This window comes from Agelaius tricolor, unplaced genomic scaffold (assembly GCF_023055355.1).
Source record: "Agelaius tricolor isolate 1412-34295 unplaced genomic scaffold, bAgeTri1.0.p SCAF_9, whole genome shotgun sequence".
In the NCBI taxonomy this organism is placed as follows: Eukaryota; Metazoa; Chordata; class Aves; order Passeriformes; family Icteridae; genus Agelaius; species Agelaius tricolor.
The window spans coordinates 12,596,560-12,618,334 of record NW_027269269.1 but is presented as its reverse complement, the minus strand read 5'-3'; the positions used below and the strand labels follow the sequence as shown (position 1 = coordinate 12,618,334).

The following is a 21,775-nucleotide window of genomic DNA, read 5'->3' as shown; positions in this document are numbered from 1 at the left end:
CATATTGAAGATAGGAAAAAAAGGAAGGGTCATTTTTTTATCATTGTCCCCTTGTGACATTCTCATAGGCAGGAGCACAGCCTAACATAATTTCCTGAGGTTTATTTTTCTCTGAGTTATTTTCTTTAGATAATACCTTTACACCATAACAGGGTATGACAATTTAATACAGTTAGATAAGAGCTAACAGTGGGATATTGTCTCTTGTGCAAAGGCAAGTTTTTCTCAGTTGCCCCAGTATCTGAAAAATAAAGTTCTACATCCTGCTAAATACTGCTATTATTATATATCTGTGGCATGGAGTAGTGAATACAAGAGGGAGGAAGACAGTAAGGTTTTCATAAAACCCAGGAAATTAATTTCTTTGAGACTGGACTGGTAAAGCTGTTGGGTAGTCTTAGACATAACTGGCATATTTATTTTTTCAGTTTTGATGATTACTCTTCATAATTTCTTGAAATAGTTTTGTAACCTGAATGAACCAGATTCATATCCATACCAATACGTTACAATAATACAATAAATATTAATATCAAGTAACTGTGACCTGATTTTATGTGTAGTTATATTTTGAGCAGTAGTGTTGGACAGTGTGACCTGTCCCTGACACCAAGAATGTATGTGGCAGTGAGCAGCCAGGACACTGCAGTGAGGCCATCATGGGTGCCAGGTGGGACAAAGAACAGGAGAGGAAACTAAAGCCTCATAACTGCATGCACATAGGAACAGTAATTTCTACACATTAATTTAACAGCCTGATGAAACTGCCCAGAATAGGTGTGGTATGCTGCCTTTAAAGCAAAAACAAGCAGTTGTGATGGTTCGCAATCAACATGCTTCACAGTCAGGTCTGCAGAACTGAGGGTGATGGTCTGCTACCTGCCCCCTTTAGGATCAGCTGTTAAATCTGAGTGATAAATCTTCTGAGATCTGCTACATTTAAAATACTGGCAGTTCTGTTGCAGAGACTTGCTATGTGTTCATATATCTCTTTTGGAAGAAAATTCAGGTCTAAAGGCACTCTGACAATTATTGCAGTCAAAAAGGCTCTACATTAAACACAGAGACCTCCTTTGTGATAGCAGTAGTTTTGAGAGGAGGAGCAGCAGTAGTAGTAGTTTTAGTTTTACCACAATAAGACAAGTACTAAGAGTTCATGATGTTCAGTTTCAAGTGTTAGCTCTTGGTCTTCAAAAGGAATGTGAATTTCTCTGCCTGAAGAAGATGGTGAGGACAGGGATCTTCTATTATTTACAGCTAAAGATCTCTTTTTTAAGAATAAGGTAAGGTAGAGTTCACAGTGGCAGATTAAGAATGAAGGAAGTGGAAGATAATATAAAAATTATCATATTCTTTACTGTGATCAGGTTGTACTTGGTAAATATTCATAGTGGCCATGCATATGATGAATAGGGATATTTCAAATTTTAAATCTTTATATTTATTGGGGTTGAACTTCTTTCATAATTAGGAACTACTTTTCTGTATCTTTGAGTTCTTTTTAGACATGGGGGGATCTTGTGTGAATGACACCAATTTATCATCTGTGCTGTCATTTCTGTTGAAACTGATGCAGATAGATGTCTCCCATATGGTGTAACAGTTTTGAATACTTACAACTGCTTGATGCAGGCAATACCAGTTTTGTTTTTTCAGCTTTTTGCCAGCACCAGCTTCTTCTACGTAATTATAATGATCCACTCTTAATTTCTGTGACCTCCCCTTTAGTGTGACTTCTGTGGTCTGATGTATCTTGTAACAAGTCTGAAATCCTGGAGGCAGAGTGCACTTCCCTTTGTTCATTTCATCCCATTACTTCAAGTAATATTTCTCCCCTTCTCACCAAAATGGGTACATGGGTTTCTCCAAGGAGAAGGTAATAGCATATGAGGAGCTGCAGCTCTAGAAGCCTTTTGGGACTAGAAGTCTTATGTAGATCTTGCTGATGGGGTGTTCTAAGGATTCAGTGTCATCATGGATTTGTGTTTCGATGCTTGGCTGGTCTGATTAATTCAATAAGTAGAATAGTTCATCCAGGAAGAATTTATTTTCTTGTTTCCCTTGGTAATCTTAAAGATGACAAATTCTTGAGAACAACTCGGCCCAATGGAGTCGTCTCCAAAATCAGCTTTACATCTAGGAAAAGTTGGTCTATCAAAACACAAGAACATAATGCAATGCATTTTCCCATCCAAAGAAATGTTTTGTACAAGGGAAAACCCAAATCTGCCCTTTAAATCTTTAGTAAGAACAAAATAAAAAACTAAGCTATGTTCCTAGAAGGTATGCATCCCTCTTCTTAAGGGAATTTGGAAGTGTTTCCTTTTCTTTCCATGGTATAAATCTCACAACGGTTTAATCATTCATGGAAGTACATTGCCTTAGAAAAGATATCTTGATCATCCTCATGTAAAAAGGTACTTTATTTTAAAGACTCAGTTTGAGCATGGAACAAATTGATGAAATTGTAGAACAAAACCTTTAATACATTAGAATTATTATATATGGAAACCATTATTACAGAAATAACCTTCTTTGTAAAGTATTCTTGGTGTGGAAGTAATCAGCATCCTATCCCACTAATTGTTTGAGAACTCTGAAATCTTTAATGAGGTTTTTTACAGAAGAATTTTAGTCATATGCAAATGATTCATTGAAACTCTTAATCATGAGACAAATAGTGATTCTTTAGTGAGTTTTTTTCATTCACTGTAATAAATGTAGCATGTTAACTGTAGACTGTTTCTCAGTTATTTTTCTCGCAGCATTTTTTTTTTAAAGATTCATTGCTGGTCAGAAAGTGATCATGGTTGGGCTGAGAAATAAAATGCTTGACAGATGTAAAGATATCTGTGTCTGATATAGCTTCAAATAGATTTTTCCCCCTTTGACTGTTTTAAAAATTAATTTGTATTCAGATTGATAAAGATATATATTTTTCAATTATATTGACAATCAAATATCATCCTTTTTTTTCACAGGTCTGATTACCACAACATCTAGAAAATTGGATCGGGAACAGCAAGCAGAACATTTTTTAGAGGTAAGTTTAAGTGGAAAATATATGTTAAAAGGTTAGCTGATTTTTGTCGTTTAAAATCACTTCTTGCTGTTCCAGGAGAGTGGTATTCTCCTTTCTCCTCATTTATAACAGAATCACACAAAGCTGGGAATTGCCTGATTATACAGAAGAAATAAAACATTTTGCACTTTGCAAGCACAGGAAAAAAATTGAAAAAACTTGAACACTTGTTTTCCACCTCTAATCTACTTCAGTTAAGTCCTTTATTGTAGCTCTTAAATTTTTTTTTGTGGCAGAAATTTAGAATATCCAGAGCAAAATATTTTTAAAAAGTATGTGGAATGACCCCAACCCTGCCAAGATTTTTAGTCTCCAGATTAAACTGGTTTAAATTTTGCATCTTGGATCTAGTGTGCAACCTGATAATTTGGATGGACGCAAACTTTGAACATTCACTGCATTATCAGAATCTATTTTTTTTTTTAGCTTTCACTTATCGGGACTGTTAACAATAATTTTCAGGTTAAAAATTGCCTTCTACAAAAGAGTATCCAAACCATTCCCTTGGCCCTTGTAATGAATGTTTCTCTTTATAAGGAGCTCACATGTGTTGGATATGGAATGATATACTTGTAAACCACTGGTTTTGCCACATGTGTTTTCTTTCACACTGCTGTACACCATGCTGTGGGTTTTCTTCCTTTGGGTAAAAGTTCCTTGACTCTGTTCTTTTGTCTATTTGTGAAGTAAGGAATTCTTGATTCCTGTTGGTACAAGTAAAAAGAACCATATTGTCCCACATAATCAATCACCTCTACTAGGAAATGCTCTTCAAATCCATACAAGCTAAAAAACATCTGGACTCAACAGTTCCCACTACAATCACTCTCTGACAGCAAAATGTAGTAAAATAATATTAGCATACTCATTAGGTTTTTTATCTGCTAGAAATCCCAAATTATTCTGGTTAGTGCAGAACACAGGAGAGAAGGGTTGATTATTACTATACAAGTTTGGGTTGGGTTTTTTTTTCTTGATAATTCATTGTAGATTCTTACACATTCCATGTCATAAAAAAAAGGAGGGAAATACAAGGATTTTTCCCTTTTTAGGATTTAAGTTGTAAAGTTAGTAAAGTAATCATGTATTCCAATAACTTCAAGCTTTCCAATTTATACTGTCAGAGAAAATCACAAATGGAATGAAAGGGGCCTTGATTTGAAATGTGTCTGTTGAGGAGAATCTTGGGTTTGTAAGTCTGCTTTGCTCTGCAGAGAAGGACCAGGTAATCCTGGTGGACAACAAGTTAGCACAAAATGAAACACAGGAGATTCCATTTGAATATGAGGAAAAAACTTCTTTTCTGCGAGGGTGACAGAGCACTAGAACAGGTTGCACAGAGAGGTTGTGGAGTCTCTCTCTCTCTGGAGATACTCAAAACCTGCCTGGATGTGATCCTGCACAGCCAGGTGTAGATGAACCTGCTTTAGCAGGGCTTGCACTAGATGAGCTCCACAGGTCCCTTCCAACATCAGTGATTCTGTGATTCTGTGATTTATGTGTTTGCCTCAGCAGTCTCAGCGAAACATGCCAAATATACATTTTCCAAGGGATTCCCATACAGATGGGTAGTGCTACTATTAATAGTAAAAAGAAAACAAATCAGTTACTTATAGGAATTCAGCTTTAGTCATCAATACTAGTTAATCGGTTCTTTCCCCTGAATTGTATCTTGCTTGAAAAAATAACAGTCTGCAAGATTTTGGGGGCTGAAGATGCAGTAGAGGGAAATTTGTGTCTTACACTGCTCCAAGGCTTGTGAATGGGGAGTGAGGTGGAGAGCAGGCTACAGAGAGGAGAAGCACAGGAGCAGGGTGTCCTGCAGAAGTGCAGATATGACCACATTGTAAAGCCCACCTGGAAACAGTGAGTGGGAAAGGAATTGGACAGTGGTGGAGCCAGAGCCCGGGTGGTCAAGTTGCCCCTTTGAGCTGCTGCTGAAACACTGCCCATCGCTGCCTCCTGGGAGGCGCGTTCCGGCTGCACATCCGCGCATAGGCTGGGATCCAGAGCCAGGCTGGCCAAGCTGTGCTTGTTCCTGTAGCAAACTGAGAAACGTTTTCTGAAATGCCTGTCTGTCTGTGTGTAATTAACCCCCTGGGGAGGTCTTAATTGCCAAGACAGCCGTGGTTTCCCAGTAGTACAGTGTTTCCCTTCCGGCTTCATTTCATACCCTTCTTCCAGGAGTCGGTCTGGTGTAAAGGAGCGCAAACTTGGCTCCCTTTGAAAAGCTCTGATTAGTACTTGACCGAGCAACCCTTGCTCCCCTTTGCCCAGTGTCTGCCTGAGCCACTGAGAGACCTTTCCTAGATACGACTTTTTAATTATTTTTAATAAGCCTGTCTTTGACAGAGATGCTATACCCTGTAAGTACCTGCCAGCATTTACTTAGCAAATTTCATTGTTAACAGTATTTCCACCTCTTTCACAGAAGCTGTTAGGAAAATGAAGTGATACAAGGTAGCAGATGTTAGTCACTGTGGTTGTGTGTAGTGCCCGTGCTTGTCTCCAGACCACCGCTTGTGATGGCATAGAGTTGTTCTTCTGGAGTTGTCTGTCCCTGTCTGTACCTGAGGAAACAAGAATTATCAGCAAGGACTGGATGTGTATTTTTAAGGCTTCCATGCTTAGGAAAGGTGACTTTCCTTCTAAGTTGCATGAGAATTCTCTTGCAAAGTAAGTACTGAGGCTGAGGTCAGGTGTGCATTTCTTCATCATTCCTCCTTTAATTGTCTTTAGATGTCTGGACCTGTGTCCACATGGATTTTTTTAATGGTAACTCAAGCTGCTGTCACAGGACTTACACTTGCCAAGAGTATGTTCTAGACTGAGTGCAGAAACATGTCTAGACCCTGAGCCAAAAGATGCACAAAGAAGGCAGAAATCTACTCCCTTTTATAATCATTGGGATTTTCTGTTTGCTCTGGTGATATTTTTTTAGTATTGTTTGTTTGTTTTGTCATTTTGGAGCAAGGGGGTAAAAAAAGTATTGCTTCTCCCAGGTTTTTCATTGATTGTGGCATTGTCAATGCTTTTTTTTTTTTTTAAGCTCCCAAGTTGAGGGCTTAATTTTTTTCTGACACATTTAAAATGCCTTGCAAAGCTGCAACTTGTATTCAGTGCTTGTTATCAGGTAGAATTTTACTGCTAAGGTTTAAATTGGATGTCACTGGATTTTATACAGGATGGTCTCTTGCTTTAGTGAATTCTTATTAATGGACTGGTTCTGCCTGAAATGGGAGAAAAATGACCACTTGATTACATTACTTTCTCACATGAAGCAACACAAAAGCATTTGTTCTATTTCACAGACTTTCTCAAATATTTTGTCGTTAGGATGAAGTATTTAAATAAATTCTGAAGTAGGAAAGGTAATCCTGAGAGCTACCTGCTTGCCTTGCAAGTGAATGAGAATAGTGATGTATTTTCAAGTGAGGTGCAAGTTTCAGATGATTTGGCTTTATTCTCCTTCAATAACTGAATACATCATCCTCTTCTTTCCTTCTTTTACTTCCTCCTTCTTCAGGATATGTGTTGTCTTCTAATAATTTCTGTTAATACTTCACATTCTCTTCTCATTTTATGCTCATTTGCTAAAAAGAAGAAGCTAGAAGTGGAGAATGTTTGAGCTATGGAAAAAAACCCTCACAAAAATAGTCTGTCAGTTTTTTTCTGCCCTCAGTTTTTGCAGATGCCTCCTAATGCTGCTTGACAGTTTTACAAACTGTAGTGATTTTTCTGTGTGATTTTATTGAAACAGCTGGAGGAGTGGTGGAGGTCCTATAATAAGCATAAAAATTAAAGCATTTCATGCAGGATCTGTGCCCTTGTGTGGTGTCAGCTGATTCTGAGATTTCCAGAACATGAATAGTTCCTGGTCTGCTTTCCAGTGTACATGGGCAACTTGATGGGAGAGGATTGTTGAATCCAGGCTACAATTCATTAACTTGCACATTCAGCCCAGAAAATGGATCTGAGCACATTTTCTCACCCTGAGCAGTTTCTAAACACTCTGTTACAGAGCCTTTGTTACTCATGCTTCCAACAAAGCCTCTGCAAAATGCACCCACCACTGAGCAGTTCAGCTTGTTGGGAATTGCTGTGTCAAGACCTATGTTTAGCAAAAGAATGAGTCAGAAGAGTTACAGGCTTCAGTGTGCAATTCTAGCAACAGTCTTTGGAACTTCATGATTGAAGGGGTGAATTGACTGTAGTGAGAGATGACCTCTCCATCCTCTTGATAATGGTATATAATAGTTGGTGCTTTTAAAGTGCTGAGGCTGTTTAGTCTCTCCCTGATGAGCACATGCAGTGTGGGCTCTTCAGACATTTAGCCAATTTTGAAAATTATATCCGTAGTATCTGTCGGTCCAACACACTGAAATAGCTATTTAAATTTACCACTGCAGATTCATTCACAAAATATCTTTTAACATTTGTCACAGTGAAAAACCTGTCTATTCAAAGTGTCTCTAAAGAATAAAAGTAGCTGTTAATAAGCATGGTCAGAACTTTAAATCTCTTCAGAAGTGACAAAGCAACTGAAGGCAATAGGTTTAAAAATAGTGTTACAGCAGCCTTAGCCTTTCAAGGTCCAAGTCATGTACCCTAATTGAAGAGGAGGAGAAGTGGGAGCAGAGTATTGGCTTACTGCAGCTGATTTTTAGCCCTCTTAGTGCTATCAGAATGGTAACAGTGTCTCTCAAGTGCCCTGCTTTTGTCACAAATCAGTATACACAGGCTTCATCAATCTTGCTGCTGCAAAGCTCCAGCACAGCACTGAGAAGGATGGCAGTAACAGTGCAAGGGGTCGTAATGAAGACAGATTGCTAAATCTGATGTGAGTGTCAAAATACATGGGCTGAATGAAACACATTGGTTTCTATTTACTGTAGGTACACTAAGGGTACAATAAACTGTGTTACATGGCATGTATTTATATGCAGTAATTAGAGGGAAACATGATAATCTGCTGTAATTGGAGCCTTGTAAAAAGAATTCAAATTTCCACTCATTTAATGGCGAGCTGTGAATGTGAGGGGAATGTTGATAGAGGGATTATAATTTTATTCCACTTGGAATTTGGTCCAGAATATGATTGTGGAAGATGCTGCCATGAAGTTTATGGCCACAGTTTGCAGGGAAGGAGGAGTTTAAAAACTTGCTAAGTGGCATTTAAAAATAGCACTACCTCTCAGTTCTTCCCACAAACACCACACTGGTGGCTCAGCACTGGACCAGCCTGTGTTCTCCACCAGCCTCCTCTTTTCCTGCAGCATCTCCCACACAAGAAGCTGACAAATATAACTTTATTGTGTTGTTGAGCCTGCTCACTTGGGCTGTAGCCTTTGCTAGTGGTGATGCCTGAAGTCAGTGGTCCTTTGTGAGAAGCTGCAGCATTTTCTGAAGAATATAGGCAGCTGTGTGGCAATATGCTCATGTATATTTTTACAGGAGAATTACAAAAGCTGGAGTTCATTGAGTTTATGTAGCTGAATAGTGCTCTACAGCACATTGATTGCTTAAATCCTGGATTACAAGTCTGTGTAAGCATTTGTTTCATGGTTCTTTAGCATTGCCCACATTTGGCAGAGAAAGCTGCATTTTTTCTCAGTGACATGCTGGTGATGGTGTAAAAATGAGGCAGTGTTTCTGATTGAACATTTTGTCTGAGGTTTAAATGGGTCCAAAGGCACATGCCTTTCCCTTTTTAACACTGAAGCTTATCAGAAAATGCAAGGGAAATTTAAAATATAGGTAAACAGCCTCTTCTTTCCAGCTTGAGTTCAAAAAGTATTACTGGTTGTGCTTGCTGGAAATAAGAGAACTATTTTAATTATTTTTGAGACACCTGAAAATATTTCTAGTTGAATGGTTTGTTTATAGAGGCAGCTTTCTAAAAGGACAGTGGAAGATGTATCAATGTCATCTTCAAATAGTTACACTGAACTTTAATGTCATCTTCAAAGATAAGGGGGAAAAAAGAAAAAAAAATGAAAGGAAGAAAAAGAGAAAGAGGGTGAAGAGGAAAGAAAGGGAAGAAAACAAACAGTTCTAAAGAAAATCAAAAACATGTTCATCTCATATTACCTCTCCATAGGGTTGTCAGCAGAGGGGAAATCCACCTGGCCAGTGTGGTGTTGGATCTAGCAGAGACACGAGGCTCTGGGCTTAGGGGGCACAAAGTGAGTTCACTGACCCCATGATGCAGGTTTCCTTCCTGCACCCCGTCTTCTTCTGCTGCTCTCTTCAAAATAGCCAACAACTTTCCAAGGGCAGGGGGTGACTGGAGGTTAAACCTATCCTTCAGAGGCAGATTTACATATGACATTGCACACTGCTTCTCATGTGTATTTAGGCAGAAAGTCTTACACAGCAAAATGAGGGAAGAGTCCTGGTGTGATCCATCTGTCTGCAGTGACAAGTGGTCTCCTCAGCTAGACTGCTGTCTCTGACTTACATGATCTGGTAAGATGAATAATTATCAAGTGCATCTCTGAAAATATTACTAATTCCATTGTTAAGTGAGTGGTCTCTGTGCAAGAGATATGAACAGGAATTTTAAACAGCAAAAGAATTAAGGCAGCGTGTTTTTACAGATGACTCTCTTTTATTATTACAAATTTTCAATAGCTCCCAAATGTCCTATTATTTTAGATAATGTCTTGAGAAGTAACACAAGTAACAGAACCTAAGCATTGGGAAAACTGAATTTAATAACACTTTTCTACATGCACATAGAATATTAATTCTGTTTTCTTATTAAATAAGAAAAAATATCTTTTTATAAATTTATAATAATGGAACAAATTAAGCTTGGATTGAAAAAAAAAAAAAAGAATTGTGTGTTTAAAGTCCCTAATATTCCATGTTAAATTCAGATAGCCATTGGAAAATATGCCCACAATTCTGATGACACAATATATATACCAAAGGGAAAGGGCAAGATGGGTCTGTGTATATCAAATAGTGATATAGCAGTGACCCTCAGCTCATTTCACTTACTCTATGAAATACCAATAGCCTTGAGAGACTGGGTGTGCAAAGAATGTCTGTGACATTTCCATAAAATTTGTAGACTTCTAAGTCAACCCTGAGGATGCTTTGTTTACTTTTTTACCTATGCTAATGGCTGATTTCAATCTTTATTTTTTAAGATAATAATAATAATAATAATAATAATAATCTCATTCTTTTAACTTTCTCATTATTAGTTTGGTTCTCTTAAAATTGTTTTGCACATGCAAACGCCAGGATAGTGTCAAGGACAGATACACTACTGACAACCCCATCAGTGCATCATTTATATCTGAGTACCTGACTCTGGCCTCTCTTGGAGAGTGTTTAAGCCATCCAGCTAATCTGACACTGTGTGGAAGTTCTTACATGGCAGGATTTTAGTCCAGCAATAAAAATCTCATGCTTTTTTGGTAATCTATTTTATTGATACCAAATACCAATAATAATGAAGAAAAGCATTCATCTTTTCTATCTTTAATGAGCTTCCTAAGTAAAAAATCTTCATAACTCAATATGCAAAGCTGTGGAGTTTTGCTGTGAATGCTTGATGATTACAGGAATGAGCCAGAGCTTACACACCTTCTATAGGTGTAGTGTAAGCTTGTGTTAATTTATTTGGTATTAAAATAAGAAAGCACAGCTCATATAGTATTTATTCCCTCCTCAGCTCATAGAAAAGATTTGATTTTTCCCAGTTCATTGACGTATGATGAGAGATGTACCATCTACAGTGGAATACTGCCCCAAATACATTTTTTACTAAATCATGTTTCATTGGACAGTGAGTCTGCTAGAAATGGGCAGGGAGCAATTGGTATTATGATCCAGGATAAAAAACTAATTAATTACCTATTTAGATGAAAATCTAGCCCAGTATCAAGATAGAGATCATTTTTCAGGTACTCATTCAAATTCGTGTTTTGAAGAGCTTGGCAAGATCAGAGTCACCCAGGGCTGAGGCTTTGGTTCACACACTGCTGTCTGCCGTGGCGATTGTGTCCCATTAGAAAAATCACATTTCTGATTGCTTACAGTTTTGCTTTAGTCAAGGAATGATTTGCATATATCTGACATTTGCAGAGGGAGGGAGGTTGTTTTACAGATTTCATGAATCACTGACCTGAACCGTTGGGTCATGAAATGAAGAAATGAATCTCCACAAAGCGCAGCTCTGTTGGCTTTTTCATGCTGGGCATCGAAATGCCTCTTTTAGGATTTTCCTTGTAGACCCACAGCATTCTAGCAGCAGGTCTTGGATCTAAGCACCTCAGCATGGAAGCATGGAAGGAGATATTCAGCTTATAGACTTTGCATGCTATCTTATCAGGCGTTTTCCAAGTCTTTTAAAGGCTCATAGCAGAAAAGATACAATTGTGTCAGGAAGGAAATCCAGCCTGCAGTCAGTCACCCTGCATGGTTCTGAGCATCTCCTGGGAGCCTAGGGGTGTATCAGCACTTCCTTGACCCTCTGGACCTAATTAAAATCTTACTGGACTCAGCATCATGGTGTAGGGCAGGAAAGTTACCTTATGATTAACTAGCATAATATTAGGACATGTGTGATGTCACTGTGGAGAGGGGAAAGTATTGTGCTGGGGGCTAGTTCAATTTCTTTGCTTATCCTGAGTGGTGTGCTTAGTCTGGCTTCAGTAGCAATGATTTTCCTAAACTTATCCCTAATAATCCGAGGATAAAAGAATTAGACATTGGTGCCCATGGCTGCATTTCCTCAGGTGTGTTGGAAATGGATGAGTGAATACATGAGAGAAATGCAATTTAAAATATACTCAATACCTCTCTCTTCTCTTTGCAGAACTATGAGATAGCAGAGCATTAGATCAATGCAAATTGATGGTGGAAAAGTATTATTAAAACATCAAGTTTTATTGCATACTTCGAAATTAGGTCTGCACTTGTGTTAAATGCTGTTGAAACAGAGAGGGATGTATTAGTGGTCTTCCTTCTTGTTTTATAAATCATTCCTCATGCTAAGCTTGTGCAGGCAAATTCTGTGGTTAATCTACATCAAGCTTTTCTTTTCAGTCAGGATTAAGAAGGTTAGTCTAATGTTGCTTTCTCACTGAGGGATTAGCTCATAGATTAGCTCAGGGCTAACAGGTTTTTTCTTCATTGTATGTTTCTTAAGATCTGTAGCTCCCTTTTTTATGGGCTGAAGCCCACCTACCATGCCCAAATTGGTCTCATATATTCTTTCTGGGTGTCTCTCTTGCCAGGCTCTGTGCTTGGTGAAACAAAGACTCATTGTGCAGGGTGCACAGCTTTGCTAAATTTTCACATTTTTATATGAATGTACCAATGTTTTAATCTTCTGCAGAAGCCACGGGAAATCTTTCACATGATTTGAATCTATTTTAGATATACAGAGCCTTTGTGTTATGTGCATTGTCTGCTTTAGTGCAATATCATGTTTTTTGTACCATGGGTAATACCCATCAGCTGCCAGACTGTTAATTTATGTCTCTAATGTTTGAGCACATAAACATGCATGCACATGCACACATTTTGCAGAGGTCTCATTTTCCTGCCTTCTCAGCTAAGACCAAGCTGAGAGTCGAATTTAGGGCAGGGGAGCATCTTCTTCCTCAGTTAGGAATGCTTTGCATCTGTACTAAAATCCTTTCTGGGCATAGGAAATCCTAGTATGCCTTTTAATTAATCCATCATCTAGAAAAATGCCCTTAAACAAGATTTGCATCCATTTGTTCTTTCTCCCAGGGTGATCTGTTCTCAGCTGTTCCAAATTCAGGCTTGTTATTGCTAAAAAAAAGTTGATTCTGCAATTTTTTCACAGCAACTTCACTTGCCACCACCATTTATATGCACCAAATCCAACCACCCTGCAATACCCTGTGCAGGAATCCCAGCACTAACTCTCCAATTCTGCTGTCTTGAGTGACCTTTGGGTTGACTTGACACATGTGTGATTTGTCAGTGCTCTGTCCTCTGAAATTTTTTTTTTTTGTCTTTCCCTTCTTAGTGCTTTTCTTTTTCAAGGGTTTATCATCTTCATACATGAAAAGCTGAGCATTTCACAAAACTGCCCCCACCAGTCTAGTCCATGCACTTGATGAGAACCTTTTCCCAGTTACACAGTGAATACACAACATTTTCTTTGAGCCTCATCACATCTGAGAGTCTTCTCACTGTAGCCTGTAATGCCCTTCAATATAATGTATTTTCCCTCTTTTTCTGATCTTTCAGATCTTTCCCACATGACCACACTCTCCCTCCCACCATATAATCCTTAAACATTCATATTGATCAAGAAGGATATACTGGACAGAATAGGAAAATGTCAAGCAAAATAGTGGTGATTTGAAAAAATTGTGCCATTTGGGGTTTTCTTTTTTCATTTTAAAAGTAATTTGTTATGGCAAAAGTGCATCATTGTGTGAAATGTGCTGAAATAAGATTGGAGTTCTCAGCATAATTTGCAACATGACACAAATTAAGGTATTTACAAGATACCTAGAGATAATAAAACCTCTAATCGGGTTGAGAATCCGTTTACTAAGCATAATTGACACTTTTTTTCTCCCTAAATATATTATCACAGAACATAAGAATCCTAATGTTTTTCTTATCTGACTTGAGCTTGATAATAATCAGAGACCAAACAATTATTTTGCTTTTTATGAAGATATGATTTAAACAGAAAAGTACAAAGGCCCTGAAGCATCAAGTGCAAAGAAATCGGCCCTCAAAACCAGTAATTTTCTTTTCACAGTCTAACAAATTTCAGTTGTCAAGATACAGATTAATCTCATCATTCTCAAATGTAATATTGCTGTTTGCTAATCTCTCATGATACGGAGACGTTGAAAATGTTATCATAGCAGTCCTGAAGTACATTTTATGGTTTGGCAAAAAATAATACTTTCTTTGGCAAGGAATGTTCTAAATATTCAAAAGCAAGGATTAACATGAGCACTTGAGAGCAAAAATGTCAGAATCAAAATAATGAATTATTTTTTCTCACATTCCCTGGGAAAGTAAAAAATACAAATATTGCTAATAGCAGCCTGTCAATTCATGGCTTTGACTTTTCTGAGATCCAGCACATTATCTTTAATCCACATACCAGTAAATAAGTTCATATTTTCTTCCACAACCTTAAATAGATCTTGTTTTCCCATTGTATTTTGTTGTCTTCCACTGTCCTTCCAGATAGTTATTAAGGTGTTGTATAAACTAAAACAAGTGTTCTTAACTCTCAGATTTTAAAGACTTCATTGGAAAAAAAAACCGGGGAGAATATAAAAACATGGTTTTTTACATTGCCACACTTTTTTAAAACCCTAACACTTGACCACAGTTTAAAAAACACTTGGAAAATTTCCACAAAATCATAAATTTTAGACCACACATTTTAGCTAAGCAGAGCTTTATTATCTAGTACAACAAAGTATGCCAAAATGGCATGGTATCTGATGACTGAGAGGGACAGAAGGCAGTGAGGGATGTCTGTTAGCATGGTCTCAATAGACCATAATTTGTAGCAGAAGGAATCAAAATATTAACTGACACGTGAGATTAATTTGCATTTACTCCTTATCCTCCTCACCAAAACCCTGTTGTTCAAATGGACCTGCACAAACTCTCTCTGTGTAGCTTTGGACATATGTTTGTGGGATTGAATTGAATACTAAAGCCTGTTCTGTCCTTCTTACTGGCATTTACCAAGTGTGTGTACAGTTAAGGATCTTTCACTATTTTTGTTGCAACACGCTAAATACTGCCTGAGTGCAGTCTTCTCTGCAGCACCTCAGCTGGGGAATGACATTTAAAAAGTAAAATAATACTTTCTTTGAATGCCTTCTCTTCAGGCATTCAATCCTCATAATATCTGACTCTCAGTGTGAAAGTATCAATTGAAAGCTGTGGCTTTTTTAATAAAAAGAAGTCTGAAGTGTACAGAAGATGTGTTATTTCTGCAGCCCTGGGAGGGTGCCTGATGATGGATCACAGTGGTGATCGGATGCCCAACTTCCAGCAAGCTGCTCAGGTCCCAGAAGAAATCTTTGCTGCTGCAGCACAGTGCTCAGCATGAGGCAGTCATTTATCCAGCTTCCTGACAAAGCACATTACCCAGCTCAGGGCTGTGGGCTGTTTTTCAGCTCATTCAGTTCTTGCAGAGTTAATTTGGTGTCCCCTTCCCTCTCTAAGCTATAGCTGAGAGCTACCTCATGACTTCCTGACTTGAGACATATCCCTGGTTTCTCTGGAGTGCAATAAGCTCCACTAGCCCTTGAATGCCTAAAAGGTAGTAGCTGAATAAATTGCACATTTGTGCTCTATTTTCTAGAGGTTATTGAGAGCACATTCACCAGATTTACATACCAAAAACAGGAACTGCACTTGAACTTCGCTTGATTGACAAACTGCCTTACTAAGCCTGTAAATCAGTTTTACATGTTTTGTCATAGGAGTAATCTGTGAATTAGATCTGCTCCTAATACTCCATTTCCAAAACTGAATGCACTTTTGGAGAGCAAGTTTGTATATATTTTGTGTGGGATTTCTCAGAGGGAGCAGTGGCATCATCTCTAGGTAGTGTCAACCAGGGCTCCACATCATGAGTGAACATCTGCAGCAGTGACCTAGCACTGACCATGGGGATTGGTGCCTGGAGCTGGCATATCTGATTTGCCTGTGCCAAGGGATCACACCTCCTGCACTGCTCCTGACAGGATGTACTTCTGCTGTTCAAGACCTCCCATAAATCAGGAGCTTCCTCGCAGCTATTTCCAACATGGCTATTTCTATACCCTGCCCCTTTAACACCTCCTGGGACAGTCTCAAAAGCAAAGCAGCTCCTGAAACTTTACTTTTTCAATCTTTTCTGCTAAAAGGCAACAAAGCAACTCATTAGAGGTTCCTTCTTTCTGCTTCCTCCTTTTGCTCCCTTCACCTAGTGAAGGCTAATTGGAGGCCCATAAAATGAGTCCAGGGAAATTCACCACCTTCTCCCATATATCAGTCCTGCACTCCCAAATTGGGCATATTGTCTCATGCAGTGTTTTATTGTCCCCCAGACCACATTATCAGGGAGGCAATCTCACAAAGGTTAATAGCATTACTTGGTTGTGTCTCCATCTGACATTCCTGCTTATCACTCCAAATCCAGTCGTTTCACCAGTGGCTTTAGACGCCTCTGCTGCCGTTAATTGGGCGCTGCTTCCCACTGACTTCAAACTCAGTTCTATAAATTGTAACTACTAGTAGCTGATTGTCCCTGCTCTTAATTTTCATTTCACAACTGGGAAAAGTATGTGTGGGTTGATATACCTGTCTTTTCAACCCCACTCTCTGACATTTGCAGTCCAATTATCGGTCACCTTGGCCATCCGTTCGGTCCAGCTGTCCTCCCGTTGGTATGCTGTGTCAACACCTACCCCACACACTGCCCTAATGGGAAAATAAGCAGTAAATTATGAGCCTGTATAAATCCAATAAAGAGTGACTTTGACTCCATAAACCATGGAAGTGAAACTGAGGTGTTCTAAACAGTTGCTGGTGTCCCAGGCTGGAATTGCTGCTCTGTATTTTTAGAGTGTCACAGCTTACTGGCGTCAGGCAAGATACCTATCTGTTGAGGGCCATGGTACCCATGCAGTAAGAAAATGAACCTTAAGGGCTATGCATGTTAAGATTTCTTTATTACATTCTTGAATCAATGGCTGTCATCAGTAGAAAGCAGTAAATTTATATTAATCATTCTTGATGAAATATTTCCTTTCTGCAGATAAAAAGTATGCTTCCTGAGCTCTACTTACATTTTACGTTTTCTTGACCCTTTGCACAGCAGTGAATGCCATCCTGTGGCTACAAAACCCAAATGCATGTTAAAGACTAATTCTGCAGAAGAATTGAAGTGCTAAGAATATTTTAAAAGTTGCTATCTTTTAAAATTCCTCCCGCACTGCAGGAGTGGAATACCATCTTATTATTATTACAACACATAAAGTTCCCTTTCCAGGACTCCAGGCACTATGCAATTAATTAATTATAATAATATTAATTGATTAATTAATATTAATAACCTGAACATTTTAATGTGTTCCAAGTGTTACTCTGGGAAATTAAGGTTTTGGGACAGGATTTTTTCTTTTCAACACATTTGGGATATTATAACTTGGGGACAGCTTTTCCTGTTGTATCGTTACCCCAAAATGACTTTGTTCCCATACACACACCTAGTTATTTATGTTGGCAGTATGGTCTTGACACATTCTGAAAATTTTTCGTGTACATCGCTGTTCACAGGATCACTGGCTATGTGTGTGACAGATTGAACAGGGGAAAAAAATCGTGCTGAAGAAAATAATTGCATATGAAATTGCTGTTTCTTTAAAGCAAAAAGGAAATCCCACATTTGCCTGGGTGCTAAATAAGATTGTTGCCAGTCACTTATCAGGCATGCAGTGGTGATGCTGCAGTGGTGCACACCTTCCCTACGCTTTAGCTGAGTACTTCAGGATGAGTACCCTCACAGCTTTTGGGTACTCATCCTGAAGCCCAGGGCTGGGCAAAAGCTCAGTGAGAATTAAAACAACTGAACTGAGGTTGTTGAGCTCTGGATGCCACCCCATTCTCACCAAAGTCAATGGGAAAATTCCCATTGATTTCCAAGTCTGAGGGTTTCACAGCTGGCCAGTGCTTCCCTACCAAGAAGGTGTCTGTACTTATTTGGCTGCTCAGACAGCATGAGGGTGATTTTTGTCTTTACACTAGCTCTGTCTCCAGTTGTGCAGTATCTGTGTACCCTACTGTCCCCAGCATGGCTGGGGAGGCTGAGACTATTCTCAGGAGATTGTGGTGATTTTTAGAGATTCAGCAGAGCTGAGAAAAGAGCTAAACTGACTTAGTGAAAAAGGGGATTACAGTAAACCTGACCCTAAAGGTACGCTTAGCTCGTGTCAGTCTTGTCTAGTGAGAAAGAGCAAGGTTTGTACTGTGTCTGGTGAAACAGAGTCCTGCTGCACCCATGAGGGAAGGGGATGATAGCTCTCATTCTTGATCACCAGAACAGTTTCCTGAACTTCAGTTTCACATCTTTGTACTGGACACAACATCTGAGCCCACTTTCCAGGTTGAGTTTTCCAAGCTGCGAAATCAATGTGGAAAATGTAAAAAAGGTGATAGGTCCAAGAATGAGTTTTACTTCAAAATTGGAATCTTCATTTTTTTTCCCCATGCTGATTGATTCTCAACCAGCTTGTAAATTTGACCCCATGGCAATATAAATTAGCTAGTTAGATATTTACAGGACATATAAAATCAAAGACAAGTAGAGGTTGAGATAATAAGGCTTGTCTGTGTTGCCTGTTAGATGAAAGTGTGATTAAATATGGCCCAATTAATGCCTTTTATCTTTCCAAAATTGATTTGTAACAGAAAGTTGTGAAGTAGGCATCAAGAAGTCAAGTAAAACTTTTTATTAATAAAGTCAAAACAACTATTGATGTGATTTACTTTAACCTGGTCTGACAAAAGGAGGATGATACTGTGATTTAAAAAATCTGCCTTGGGAAGAACCCCAACAACAAGGCTCCTTATTCATGCTTATCTCCTTCACCTTATTTTAATTACTTTTCATACTGATTTTCTGAGAATTTTTATACTATTTTGTAAGATATTTTAGGATGAAATCCTCATCTGACTCCAAAAATTACTTTATTCAAATATGCATGAATAATTGCTATGATGTGATTAAAATTTCTTCTAATTTGATTAAAATTTTACTTTGCACCTCCTTGATAACCAAAGAAATGACTGTCAACTTGAATATCACAAAAAAAAATCATATCTTCTTTTTTTTTTTTCCTTTTTTATTAATGAAAACAGTCACTGCAATCTTCCTGGGTGACTATTCAGTAAATGCAGATAAATTTCTGAGGCCTAAACCATACATTTTTGCTTTTTGCAATTTAAAATGTCTCTAAAGGATATTCAAAAATTGGGAAAAGCCTGTATCGCTTAAAAGTCTGATTTATACATTTTCTACCCAGCTACAAAATCAATTTTTTATTTATCAGTTTTCTAACCCATAAGCTTTATTTTGAACATAAAACTGGAAGCTTCATTTTCACTGAGAAAAAACTAAATTGCATTCAAATGTCAGAGGCTGCTCATCAGTCTGTCAGCTGTCTTTGAAACCTTTTACCTGTATGTGTGGATGGAGAGCACTCATTTCTTGCATATTGTGGAAAAACAGTGTAAGGTGAAAATTGGGTATTTTCAGCATTACTGATGGGACACAAAGGCTTTTTACATTAACATTAATGGTTTTGGCTTTGCCTGCTTTGGTATTGATCAAAGGCTTGTTGATAAGTGATGAGTTCAAAGTTAGAGATTTTTTGGGGAGGGAGGTTTGGGGGGGTGAACTCTAAGTTTCTATCTGTTGTAAAATTGTAGAATTAATCACCAAAATTGCAGTTGGACAATGCATGTTCTTCAGTGACCAAACATCTTAGTAAACTTGCCCCAGCCTGAACTGGGGAGCTGGCCTGCCTCTCCTCCTTTTGCTCTCTCATTGCCATTGCTCACTGCTATCTGCCTTTTGGGGGGATTTTTTTTCTTCTGGCAGTTCATTTTAAACCCTGATTATTTCTGTAGCCCTGTTTGTAGCACACATGCACAAACAGTTTATTGGTGGGTGGAGGTGGCTGCAAATGTGTGACAGGGGAGGAACGTCTGGAGGAGGAGCTGGAGATGGGGCTGGATTCGTCTTAATTTGATTTTTGGCCAGAGACAAGGTGGTGTCATCTCCTGTTAGTATAACCAAGTGCTGCTGAGGGGAAAAAAAATGAAACTACTGCCTTTCTTTTGAAAATCCCTGGTTCTGCTTTATATAGAAGCATAGAATTTGGAGTGTTGCTATAAAGTTTTCCTATAAAGTAAATAAATAATATATGCAGTATATGCAGTGTTCCTATAAAGTAAATAAATCTAAGGAACTACTGTGTATATCTTTCCTCTCATTGCTGGCCAAATAAAGATTTTTACCTCCTCAGGAACAGCAATATTGTTTTGAAACTGACCATCACAGAGCCTCACCTGAGGATGTTTCATCCAACATCAGAGGGCAGTGGATGTCACTAAGACAAAAATTGTTTAGAAGTAGGTTTTTATATTACAGTTTGGGACACAAGATGATTATTCCCTTTGAAGACTGAAAGTCTCAGTTGAAGTTATTGCTTTATTGCAACAGAAGCTTCTGCCACAATATTTTTAAGGGTGTACAGAGCAAGCTCTTTCACACTATGCCTTCTCCTAGAGGACCTTCAGCAGCTTGTACCACATTAGCATGAAGCAGTGCTGCTGCCTTAGTGCCAGACAGATGGAGGGCTATTGCCCCACACCTGCTCTGAATTCAAGAGTTCCTGCTAAAGGAGCTGGGAGTTAATTCCCAGTCAGTTTTGGTGTCTGGGGATCTGTGCTACAAACTGGCACGGCTGCACACCCAAACAAGGATGTAAAGTAAATACTGTTGATTAGTTAACTCCATGGTGACTAGTACTATAGCTTGATTGATTCTTGGCAATAAATCAGCACGTATTTTTTGAGCTGTTGATAGTTATAACTGTTTATAGTTATAAATTATTTATAGTAGGGAAATATCTTGGAATCATGGATAACATATTCTGTCTTTATTAATAGCCAGAATGGTTTTCTTACATGATTACACATATTGACTGGTCTAGTATGAAAAAAATGGAAGTTTGGAGATGTGTAACAATCTTCATTATTTTGGGGAAACTAAAGAAGGTGTTTGGTTCCTTCTTATAGTGAATATGAGAATCAAGTAACATTTGTGGATAGAAAATGAAGAGTAATTGAATCTTTGCAAAAACAGCAGTGTGGTGAGCTTGCAAGTTGATGCACACCTCTTTTGAAGCACAAAAACTGAGAGCTACTGTATTTCCTGAGTGCTAAGATAAGATTTTTGGAGAAGGGCATTATCTGTAGAGGTAGATCTTATAGAGAGGAACTTATCAATATTTAATCACAGGTGTTTCTTTTCACAAGAAAAGCAAAATCCACAAATGGCTGAAGTAGATATTGAGGTATGAATCAGATTAAAATTGACATAGAGAGTACTACTAACATTAAACTGCATGCATATCTTGATTTGCAAGCTTTATGTTATTTAAATCTGCTTGAAGTGAAATATTCTCACATTTGACTACTAATTTTCTGTTCACAAAACTCTCAGATTGTAATCTTCACTTTCAGCAGGAGCTAAACACCTTCTTCAAAGTTTACTGTGAAGATCAATAGGCAACTTTTATCTTCTTTGTCATTTAAGGGTAGTTATACTTCTGTTTAGTGATAGGTTGTTTCTCAAGAGGTTTCATTTGCCTAAAGAAATCATTTTTAAGCAATTGCATATCATACTTTATCTTGTTTGTAAGGTGCCAGTCTGACGGTGAGTAAATGTTGTTCGACAGGTATTATCAGGGGACACTTTGGAGTGTATTCTTCTGCTTTTCAAGCCTTTCTTCATTATATATTTAGCAAGACTCATTACTGTAGCCTCATGAGCAAAGAGGAAGCTCATAATGTACACAAAAGACTTTTACAATTGTTTGGAGACTGAGGTTGATGTTCTTACTGTGATCATCTCAAATTTTCCAATCTTCTTGTTGC

At 38.2% G+C, this 21,775-nt stretch overlaps 1 protein-coding gene across 10 annotated transcripts in view; it reads left to right on the top strand.

Annotated features, from left to right (window-relative positions):
- Positions 1-21,775, top strand: part of FAT3 (FAT atypical cadherin 3) — a 403,498-nt gene that overhangs the window by 266,195 nt on the left and 115,528 nt on the right. For all 10 annotated transcript variants that reach the window (XM_071432782.1, XM_071432789.1, XM_071432787.1 and 7 more), the window contains exon 4: positions 2,982-3,043. In XM_071432782.1, coding sequence (XP_071288883.1) covers positions 2,982-3,043 — 62 coding nt within the window. The remainder of the gene's footprint in view (positions 1-2,981; positions 3,044-21,775) is intronic.